Source organism: Gouania willdenowi, chromosome 5 (genome assembly GCF_900634775.1).
Source record: "Gouania willdenowi chromosome 5, fGouWil2.1, whole genome shotgun sequence".
Lineage (NCBI taxonomy): Eukaryota > Metazoa > Chordata > Actinopteri > Blenniiformes > Gobiesocidae > Gouania > Gouania willdenowi.
In genome coordinates this window covers 14,423,807-14,435,277 of record NC_041048.1, presented here as the reverse complement: position 1 = coordinate 14,435,277, position 11,471 = coordinate 14,423,807, and the positions used below count along the sequence as shown (strand labels likewise).

At 38.3% G+C, this 11,471-nt stretch overlaps 1 protein-coding gene across 1 annotated transcript; it reads left to right on the top strand.

The window, feature by feature from the left end:
* Positions 1-3,153: 3,153 nt before the first annotated feature.
* errfi1a (ERBB receptor feedback inhibitor 1a) lies at positions 3,154-11,219 on the top strand. Its single transcript, XM_028448194.1, has 4 exons — positions 3,154-3,316; positions 7,627-7,828; positions 7,964-8,046; positions 8,283-11,219. The coding sequence occupies exons 2-4, from the start codon at positions 7,680-7,682 to the stop codon at positions 9,293-9,295; spliced, it is 1,245 nt and encodes a 414-aa protein (XP_028303995.1). The 5' UTR covers positions 3,154-3,316; positions 7,627-7,679; the 3' UTR covers positions 9,296-11,219.
* Positions 11,220-11,471: the final 252 nt, after the last annotated feature.

The window sequence follows — 11,471 nt, the reverse complement described above, 5'->3', positions numbered from 1 at the left end:
AAACTTTGAAACTAAAGATCATTTAAAACATTCAGAATTGAGCAAGTGGCTTATTTTAGTGCATCTTTACAGGATAAACATGATGACATCGAGGGTCAAAGAATTTTCTTCACGTTTAATTTTTAAGTGAAATGGACTTTGGTTTGCGAGCGGGTCACCTGCTCCCTGGAGTCTGCCGGATGGTTACTAGCTTGACGTCACCTTGCTAAAACTGTAAACCTTTTGCTGCTGTGCTTGTATCAATGTGAACTTTGGATGCAGGCTGAATGAGCACGTTGTAGAATTACCTCAGTGGGTAAAGGCGTTGACCAACATACAAGGAATCAATCATTGAAAATTGTAATGCACTTTTTTATTTTTGGTCTCAAACTGGGCTCCACCCCTTTCTGTCAAAAAAAGGATTGCAGGCAATCAGATAAAAGACTGCAAAACAGTTTAAAAATCATTTAGTCGTCCACCAAAGGAATGTCTTTGCTGTTCTGCAAGCAGCTGCATGGCTGTGTTAATATTGTCGACTAAAAGATTTGGCCATATTTTTCGACTACATTTTTGTTTTTTATTAGACTACAACTAATTTTGTTTTTTTTTTAAAAACAACAAAAACTGTATCAAAATATTTCTATATTTACGTCAACTGATAAAAAAGCAACTAAAATTTTGTCACATGGGATGAAATCCAATCAGAACTCATGTGATTATACGGTCTTATGCATTTCTTGACACATACTGTACAGTATTCGAGTGTTAAAATGCACTGGCATTTCTTTCTTTATTATTTTTGACCATTTTTTTCTTTTCTTTTTTTGCCAATTTCAATCAAAGTACAGCACATCAACTCATTACAATATAGTTCTGCACCATCATTCACACCCCCTCCTCAAACCGCTGGTCACAACTGGTCCAGCAAAATCCCAAAAATGTGGCTGAAATGATGAAAGGAAATTCAAAAGGGCTGAGTCTATGTGGGGGGCCAGATGTGTAGGACCTATACGCCTCCTGGGTTTGGGGGGCCCCTGTAGGCAAGCTGTAAGGGATTCATCTACTGTGGCAAGAACAGCATGTTCTCTCTCTCTCTCTCTCTCTCCCTCTCTCGCTCTCTCTCACACACACACACAGCACACACACACACACTCACGCACAGCTCTCCTCACTAGCCATTGTGTCCCATTGTTTGGTGAGCATGCATGTCTGTAGTTTGTTTAGCCCAGTTAGACAAGGTTACATAGTTAGTACAGCACCACTTCAAGTCTATGTAGGCTAAGCTGTAAAAAAAAAGAGAAGGCATGACGAACTGCATGTCTTACAATACCCACCAAAGAGAAATTACATACACTCATTCTCATTAGACAACTGGACTTGCTTTAAGCTTTTCTTGAAAACATTTTACACATTTAAGAGGTTTTGTCAGTGTCTCAGTTGAGAAGTGGAGGAATTTATTTTGGAGTCGTGTTGCCTTTTCTGCACTTACTTGAATCACATTGGCTTAAATAAACAAGCACCATCACATCTACTGAGCCAGTGTTTCAGAGTGTGACCTTTATAACAACCCCGGCCACAGTCTCTGTGTGTACATGGTAAATAAGAGCTGCCAAAGTACATTTTTATAAGAAAAAAAAAACATAATGTACAACTGGTAGTGTTGGTTGGAAACAAAAGTGTTCTACAACCTTAGTATTAGTCTAATTAAACCATTTGTTGTTATATTTATAAAATGTATTTATATGTTTCCGGCTAACGTGAAGTTTTCATTTATTCAGACAACTGTTTTTCAGGAAATTTGCTTTGATCTTCTGATATGTTTAGACTGTCAATTGCCAGTCTTCTTCAGAAGTGTCTGCTAATCGCGTTGATATTTCCTTGACTTCTTCATTATATTTCCAGCAACTTCTTTGTGTCTTCTTTTTGAATAATATGTTAAGATTTGATTTCCTCAGGCAACAGTTTTTAAAGAAATTGACTTTGATCTCCTGACATTTTACGCAGAAGACAAGGAAACAGGAGATCAAAGTAACTTTCCTGAAAACTGTTGTCTGAAATGAAACCTTAACATAATATTAAAAAAGAAGACAAAATTAACTTGCTGGAATTACAATGCAGAAGTCAAGGAAACATCAAAGCGTTCAGCAGTTGCCTGTGGAGAAGACTGGCAGTTCACAATCGAAACGTGTCAGGTGATCAAAGTACATTTCCTGAAAAACAGTTGTCTGAATAAATAAAACCACAACAAATTATTTGAAAAGAAGACAAAAAGAACTTGCTGGCATTATGTTTCCAGCTGATCATTCTTATGTCAACATCTGTTTTGTTTCTTTCCCTTTGTCTTCAATTAAAAGGCATGTGTGAAGTATACATCCAGTCAGGGGAAGAGAACAGCAGAACCCTAAAGCCATTCCCTCCCCCTGCCTCGTTCTCTCTGCAAATCTGTCCTGCTTGCACTGTGCAGCCTGTGAAGAGGATAATCATAACATCCAAAAGAAAGAGAATAAACACAAAACTATAAAATGTCTCAAATAAAAAGGCGCAGAACAGTAGTTTGCACATGGGCAGCAATAAAAATGTGTATAGGTTGCCTTTACACCAGGAGTTCTCAACTGTTCATTAAATCACCACCCACTTTTTCTTTTTTAGAATTGAACAAACCACCTTTAGTTTTTCGATAAACACACATATATACACAAATCTACATATTTTCCTGTGCAGCATGCATTTCGCAGCATGCCTATCAAAATAAAAGTTTCTTTCAAAATAAAAGACAAGTCCAACATGAGATATATGAGAAATACATTAAGTATTTATTTATTTCCAACCAGCTGTCCGTGATCCACTTTTGGGTCCCGACCCACCAGTTGAGAATCGGTGTTTTACACTTTGTTGACGAGTTATAATGAATATATCTCGCAGAAGATTAATGAAACTTCATGCATAAGAAAAAGTTCAACAAAGTTAGAAAAAAAAAAAGAAGAGAAAATGGCAACAAAGTGTAAATAGAAGTTGATGCAGTGAGTATTGAAGTGCTCCGTGCTGCATGCACTGCACGCTGCAGAGGAACAGGGAAGCTGGGCCTTTAAGGACATCCTGCGAGGCGGAGCCAGACCTCAGCCATAAAACTCGTAGCACAGAGACAATACTGGATTTATCTGAAAGCGTGTAGGCTGAACACTGGCAACTTCCCCGCTCCCTGTTCATGATGCAATAGAACATCTGAAAACAACCAAGTCAAGGAAAGACAGGAGTTACACTTTTTTTTTTTTTTTTTTTTTTTTAACCCAAATAAGGACTGCAGGACTCGGTAAAGCGGAGAGCTGGAGTTACTTAGGTGAGTTAAGAACATATGTTCAACTGCTGTCTTGACTCAGTGTTGTGTTTGTGTGATTGAGACTGGACATGTTTGTTTATTTTTTTTAGTTTTTCTTTGTTTGTTGTTTACAGTTAATGCCTTTGATTTTATGAAGTCATCTGCAACTGAAGGCAATACACACAAAGAAAAGCAGTGTTTACACACTAGTCTTGTGACACAGATCTAGGCATGTTAGACACAAACATATGGTTCCATGGATGTACACACATGACTTGTGTAGAAAGAGTGGTTTTTGTAAGACATCCAGTGTCCACGGTGTAGCCTATAGGCAAAGAGCTTGAAGGTAAAGCAGACCTATAGAGGATTTCATATATGTGGTACAAGGTGTGCATGCTGTACTATGGATTGCATCTTTAGGGTATTTGGGCGGTATGGTGTGGAATAAAGTGTAAATTATAGTGTGGATAGCTCTTTAGGAAGGTATATTTCATGAATGCACCGTTCTTTACTTTGATGTTTGTTGCTTTATCAAAGTTTCCAAATTCCACTATTTTTCCCTTTTTCTTTGCCTGCAAGGAGAATGAGTCAGTCAATATAAAGAGTAATCATGATTTACATGTAGGCTACCCTGTTTTATTTTTTATTTATTTTTAATTTTGTGTGTGTGTGATGTGTGTACTTATTCGGTGATATCAATTAAGTGTCTTTTCCGCTCCAACAAAAGGGGGAAATAACAATTTGAATCCATTATGTATCATCACAGCCAGTTCTTGCCAAATATCTGCTTTGTGCGGTGCGGTGTGAGTCACCTGCCTGCTCGAGGGCCTTTAACCATTATGATGTAGATCCGGTGCGGTGCGGTGCGGGGGTGTGCGCGCTCTGCGCTCTTGCCGCACAGGTAGAGCGGGTATGGTTGCTCAGAAACCTCTGCAGGGGTGTGAACTACTGTCACAGAGCCTCAATCAAAGGGAAACACTTGGCTTCCGATGTTTCCATCTATGCCTACCTACCCAATCCCCCTCACACGTGATCATAACAGTGTTATTTGTGTTGACTATACATTTTTTCGTCGTGGTTTTCGTCGACTTTTTTTTTTTTTTTTTTTTTTTTTTTTTTTAAAGTTAGAACAACTAGACTGTGACTGCATTTAAAAAAAAAAAAAAATCCAAAAAATAAAATCAAAATATTTGATTTTTTTTTTAAAATTTTTAAACTATTTAAAATGAAACTACAATTTTGTCAAATGGGACGAAATCCAAACAGAACTTGTGTTATCATGTGGTCCTACGCATTGATTACATCCAATCTGTTTATTTGTTTATCTCTTCATTGGATCCCCATTATTCTCCACCGTGGTGGTGGTGGTTGCTAATATTCCTGGGATCCATTAAAAAAAAAAAAAAAAAAAAAAAAAAAAAAAACATTTCTAGTACATATAAGAACAGAAAAAAATAGCGACAGTTAAAAATATACAGAAATATCACATGAAAAGGTACATCGAGACACATTTTCATTACGCCAACAAATACATGATATATACATTAAGATTGGTGAAAATATGATTTTATTTTTTTTTATTTTTTAATATGAGTAAAGTTGACATGTCTTTCAGGTCCCAAAGCAATTTGTTCCATCAGTTAAAAGCTTTAAAAATTGGTGACTAAATTGGAGTTTGAAGCAAGTCGAGTATTGTACGAGTCGATATGATGCGAGTATTTGATCTCAGTTGGCGACTTAAAATTATCTTCTTTATAAATATTAGTAAATTCTAATGTATTTCAATGAGGGCCCATGATAAGGTGTGTTATGTGTATCTACAGACATTTATACCATCCCATATTAGTTTAATAAATGTTTTTTTTTTTTTTTTTTTTAAGAAAAAAAGTGCATAACCTCATATGCTGTATATTTTTGTCGACGATATTTGTAACAGATTTAGTCAACTAAAGTATTAACACTGAACAATTCTTGACTATATCTGAAATAGTGTTGATGACCAAATTTTGACTAAAACAACTAGAGCAGAGTGAAAAAAAAAAAAAAATGTTTTAATCGCTCTTGAATCATTTTAATTGAAATTTTCCGAAATCAATTCATAGGTACTGAAATCCATTTTTAAATTCATTTATTTTTGTATTTATTTTAAACTTTAACCCCTGTAGTCTTGCGCATTAGTCTGGCGTTAGCAAAGACAAATACTGTGCGTGGCAGATGAATCACCGATGGGTAAGCTGCTCCAATTTAAGTCAGAAGTTTGGAACCATCTTATTAATATCCAAATTAATTTGAAAGATCAATACTGAATCGAAATCGAATCGCAATTAATCGATTCAAAACCTTTTTATTCGAATGGATTCAGGAAACCAACCATGATACTCAGCTCTAAAAACTACAGTGATCTTCAAACCATTGTCACACTTGACCACAGAGGAGAACTCCATTCTCTGGTCCAATCCTTGGGTTTAATGGACTTGAAGAATTCCTCTTCGGGGGACTAATGCTCTGCATGACTACATCATTTGTTTAATCCTGTTGCCTGTAAATGCTGCTATGGGTAACTGCCAGGATGAACTGCTTCTGCACCTGTTGCAAGAGGAAGCTCAAGCCCCATGGGGTTCATTATCGAGGATCATGTTGCTTCCCGTCCCCGCCGAACCGAATCGGCGGCCGCGGTCGAGGGGATTGCATGCCTTGTTGGGCAGTTTGGCTCAGGCTTCCTGTTGTTTTAGCGCTTTGTTTCTCAGCAGCTGTCAGGACACCACATAAATATGGCTCATAGGAGAGCAGGAACGGGGGGGGGCTTGTTCTCTTCAGTCATCACTGCTTTATTATAAGGAGAACAGCTTGTCTCTTGGTGTGCATGCATGCACTGTGTTCTGCAGCCAGGTTAGGTGTGCACCTGTGTAGTTGAGCAGGGATAATTAACCCTGCTGCTGATGCTCTCACGCAGTTTAATAAACTTCATTGTATAAACCTCTTCATGGTTAATTATTCTGACAAACGTGAAGTCGGATCACACACATTTTTCTGTGTGTCTCTCAGCACAGACACGTCAACATTCCAGGAGTTTCTTTTCTACTGAATATTGTGTACAATGTTTACTCAGCGCTGACGCCAACTTGACATGACACAAACATTCAGGTCATTTGACATGAGGAGTTCTTGCAACATCAGTGTATCTACGGTAACAGGAGGAGCCCCTTCCTCTCTTGTTTGAGGCATTCGTACTTTGTCATTTTTAACGTGGCGCATTTAAAAAAAAAAAAAATAAATAAAGTTTATAGTATGGGCTCTTACGGTTATCTTTTATAGACTTCAGCAGTGAACTGTAACATTGATCCTTTAAATGTAGAAAGCATTGAGTTTTGTATAATTTACCTTTATTCACACTGGTAAAAATGAAAGTTTCAACTTGAACTTAGACTTTGGAAAGTCTCATCTTAGTATTAAGATTTAAAAAGAAGGATCAGTCGACTCATTTCCTTGCTGGATGCCACTTTCTTGTAAAAAGGAATGAGAGCACTCATAACCAAATCTCTTCTTTGCCAGGGCAGTAATCTGGATCAATGATCCTGATCATGGTTCCAGAATCATTCACACTTTAAAGGCTTGGAATGAATTTCTATCCCCACTAATAACAGTAGACTAGCTCCAAATGTATAGGCACACACTAATTTTTCGAAAAACATACGATGCACAATCAAGATCCCATCCAGATGAAACTCAGTGGGGTAATTGAGGGACCATTTTGACAGAATTGGGTCTAATTTTTCAAAGATCTTTCAATTACCAACCAAGATATGAATTTTTGAATTTCAGCCAATGATGAGAGATAGGATTTTTTCCCTTTTTAAAAGTCATCCAAAATCAGTATACTGATGTGGATCATGTTGAAAATGTAATGGAATCTTCCATGTTGTAAGGTCTGTCTTTGGTTAAAATGTTGTCAAAATTTGTTTAGTATTTTTGACGTAATCCCGCTAATAGTAAAACAAACAAATAAATCAACGCCAGTGAGAAAATTACCTGCTTGGCAGAGGTAACAATGCCACTGTCTCTGAAACATTTTCATTCCATTTGAGAAATCAGTCCTTTTCATGCTTTCTTTGTAAATAAATGCAATAGTTGAATAAATACAATCTGGTTTTTAACATGTTTTTGTGTTTTGTCAAATCAACATTTCTGACTGTCATTCATTAAATAGTTTTTTTCCTTTTTTTCCATGTACGAAATACAAATCTAAAGCAATATTGGGGCTGATCTTTTACTTTATTATTTATTTTGGTATTTCTTTAACCTTACCTCCCTCTCATCCACTTGTCTTTTAGGTTAACCAGAAACGAAGCGGCCAGCCGGACGATCTGAGTGTTTCCTGGCTTTGATGCGACCCGATTGTGCCTGGAGCATGTCCACAGTGGGCCTGACTGCCCAGGAGATCTCTTTTCCCATAGAAAACCCCTTCCACCGGGGCAGCTACTGTCACAGCATGGCTGGATACAAACCCAGGAGTCACCACTATGAGCTGGACAAGTAAGTTAATTTGAGGGTTTTTTTTTCTTCCTTCTTTTAAATGATTATGTATATCATTAAAAACAAAAACTTCACGTAAATGTCCTCTGGGCTAGTCTGATGATCCTTCCTTTTTGTTTGAAATCTACTTTTTAGCAGCATCTACTTTAGCATGAACACAGCACACAAAGATCACAGCTATCAAGTCCAGCAGAAAGGACCACAGCACACTTTTGAGAGTAAGTACATTATAAGGAACTTGCTTGATACGTGTCTATTGAAATACAAGTATAATAAAAACTACTGTCTTGAAACATGTTCTGTTGTTCATATGACTATAGTAAATGTAATTCAATTAGTTGTTATTAAAGATTTGAGTCTGTTCTATAAATGCTGGAATAACTTATTTATTAAAATAACTTTTTGAACTTCTGAGGTGTAAAGGGCAGTTTTATTCATTGTTATTCTCTTGCAGGACAAAAATACAGCTCCAGCTCACAGCGGCTACCTCAGAAGAAGTCACGACCTGCCCGGATTCCGCCCTCCTGCGCTACAGATACACCCACTGTAAGACCTGTGGATAAGGACCAAGTAGTCCCCTCATTCCAGAAACTCTCCATCCATGAGTACAGCAGCAGATGCTCTAAGCATCAGTCCTCTGAATCCCCAGATTCAGAAACCTCCCCTATGGACAGCGATGAGTATTTCCGCACAGATGACAGCTCCTGTCTTGTGGCCAATCAGTGTTCCAAATCTTCCCCTTTTCGATACGGAGTCTGGAGTCGAAGGAGCTTCAAAGACTGTGGTCAGATTAATTATGCTTACTATGATGGTCCAATTGCAACCCAGAGTGCACGGCAACCTCCACTTCATCCTCCGATGTCTGTTTTACCGGAAGTGCAGAAACGGTGTGAGCCGCAGCCAAAGGAGCCACCCGAGCCTGTAATCTGTCAAAAACACCTGGAGAAGGTCCAAAGGAAGCTACGGCGCTGTCACTCTGGACCAGCTGGATCTTTAAACAAGCCATCCCTGCTCGGCCTTACGTATCATAAATGGCACACCAACAGTACTGAAAAAACAGATTTGCCTCCTCCAGTCCCCCCTCGTGCAAATCACAAGATACAGTGCTGCCGCCGCTGGTCAACGGAGGTTTCGTCTGGGGCTTGCAGCGATGAGGACAAACCCCCCAAAGTGCCCCCAAGAGATCCATTGTCCAGAGGTAGCTCCCGCACCCCTAGCCCCAAAAGCCTCCCGATGTATGTTAATGGGGTAATGCCTTCAACACAAAGTTTTGCACCAAATCCTAATTATGTAAGTCCTTGGAGTTTACAGAGACAGAACAGTGAAGGCTCCGCTTGCATCCACCCAATTATAGAAAATGGCATAAAGGCTAGCGACACACATTACTACCTTATGCCTCCACGTTCTCCTTCGGACTCACCGTGTGACTGCCATGCCAGAAAGAAAGCACCTGTAGATTTAGTTTGAAAAGCACAAACTGCTTGACTATATAGTGTAACTGGACACTAATGACCTTCATAATGCTGCTTTTACTGTTTTTTTAACCCCTTATACAATCTGAACACACAGGGTATGTGCACATTGTATAGCGTTACTGCTAATGTTGGAATTGTCTGTCTAAAGGTTTTAAGCAGAATTCAGCATCACAGAGCTTATTTTTTGATAAGATTTGTATTTCACGACACTCATTTATGTGCTGTTTTTGCCAGTGATTTGTACCAAGGGGGTACAAGCAGGCCTTGAACCAGCAGTTCTCAGTGTTTTGTTTTGGGTTTTTTTTTTTTCTTTGTTTTTCCCAGAAATTTAGAGGGAATGGAGACGTACGGGAGCATTTTAATGCAGTTTTTATGTCTCAAAGGTGACAAAAAGGTCAGTAACGTAATCGCGTATTACAAAATATATGAAGTATCGTAGTAATACCAGTGTGGTTAATTTCTAACACAATGAAGGATGCTAGCTCTGTTTGCTAATATATCAGCTCTGATATGGTCTTCCTGCCTTGGTTCAGTGATGCTCTCACACATGCCAATAAAATCCCAGTAGATTTGTGTTTTTCTAACATGGCACATTGTCATGGTACACGTAGTACCTAAGATACGGGTACATTACTGGTCGCTATGCATGTTTCCATTGGAATGTCTCGTGCAGCTTATACGGCGCAGTTGTTTTTGTGAGTATGTATGTGCAATGATGGTGTGTGTGTGTGTGTATGTGCATGTGAACAGTGGTTGGAAAAGCGTTTTATTGTTACTAAAAAAAGGACATTCTACGATTGGTAGATGACAAAGATGTTACTGTGCACTGTTTGCAGTGTCTTCTTTGGCGGCAGCCCAAGGGACTGTATGCACTTGCTTTTCGTTCTGTCAGTTTCCAGGTTTGTTGTATTGCACAGAAGTTGTCCTGTTGAATGGCAGTAAATGTGTGCTACTTTAACTAAAAGTCTCTCATACGGCTAAGAAGAGCTTTTGTTTTTTTGGTGAAGCTGTGAGTCACTGCTTGAAATGAATTTGCTTTAAGTACTACCTCACTTTATAATCCAAACACTCTGTTTAAATAGTTTCACAAGGCTAAATCAGATATCATAACCTGTGCAACTCTTGGTTAATCAGCCCCATTAACTACCTAATTTGTTTTTTGTTTTTTTTTTTTGGTTTAAAAAAGCTAATTGAATTAGATCTGACTGTAGATCCTTCAACAGAGGTTTTGGATCATGTGAATCTTAAATCAGATCTGTGAGGCTGTTAATACAAATGCATTGGAAAGACAGAGTAGGGCTTACCTGACTGCCTTACCTAACAGACTTTCCAGTTCTGCATAAGCATTCCTACCTTACATGATTGCAGTGGGTGTGGTCTGAAAGACTGGCTGCTGGCAGCTCAGAAAATGTATGAATAATATAGATACAGATTTTTCACCAAAAGTCAGGATTTATAGAAAATGTAGCGCAGGTATCGAAGTAATCCTGTTCAGTTGGGGGAACAGATAACCACGAAGGTCAGCCGGTCATTGAAGTATATCTTTCTCTTCTTGCTCAAAAACCTTGACAATACAATGTTGCTTTTGACTTAGATGGTTGAAAAATGTTTACATTATATACTAATGCTATTCAATCTTAAGATTCATGTGTCTTATTGGAAATGAGACGTATGAGTAAAGACTAGTTTATCAAGACATAACTTCTCTGCTGTGGTAAAGACATGCACTGTTCAGTATGCTGTGTACAGTATTTAACAATTCCTTTTGTTATGACTAGTTGTTAAGTATATAGTCTTTTAAAAGAGCAAAAATAAAAATTACTTATTTATGAGCACCCTGTTTTTGTGTCGTGAATGTTATAAAAGTGTGCACCTCAACTCAGCTGTTTGGCCTGTTTTATTAGCCACACACCCTCTGCTGTGTGTTATTGTGACTGGCCTCAATCCAAAGACAGAAGAGTGACAAGTATATAGCATGCTACTTTGCTCTTCCTGGTTATAACAAGGTTTCCTCCTGCATGTCTGCTTAGTTTTAAAAGCTTAACACGCAACAGTTTTACAACACTTGTCGTAATGTTGCATATATTTCATGCTTACATTTCTATTTAGTGCTCAAACTACACTAAATGGGTCAAGAGAAGTGGACTACAGCATTGGGATCTTTTTCT

What these genes read in the sequence shown, in the direction of transcription:
- errfi1a (XM_028448194.1), top strand. Translation starts at nt 7,680, where the DNA reads ATGCGACCCGATTGTGCCTGGAGCATGTCCACAGTGGGCCTGACTGCC. An exon ending in CACCACTATGAGCTGGACAA is followed by an intron (nt 7,829 to 7,963) that starts GTAAGTTAATTT and finishes TCTACTTTTTAG; the next exon opens with CAGCATCTACTTTAGCATGA. An exon ending in ACCACAGCACACTTTTGAGA is followed by an intron (nt 8,047 to 8,282) that starts GTAAGTACATTA and finishes ATTCTCTTGCAG; the next exon opens with GACAAAAATACAGCTCCAGC.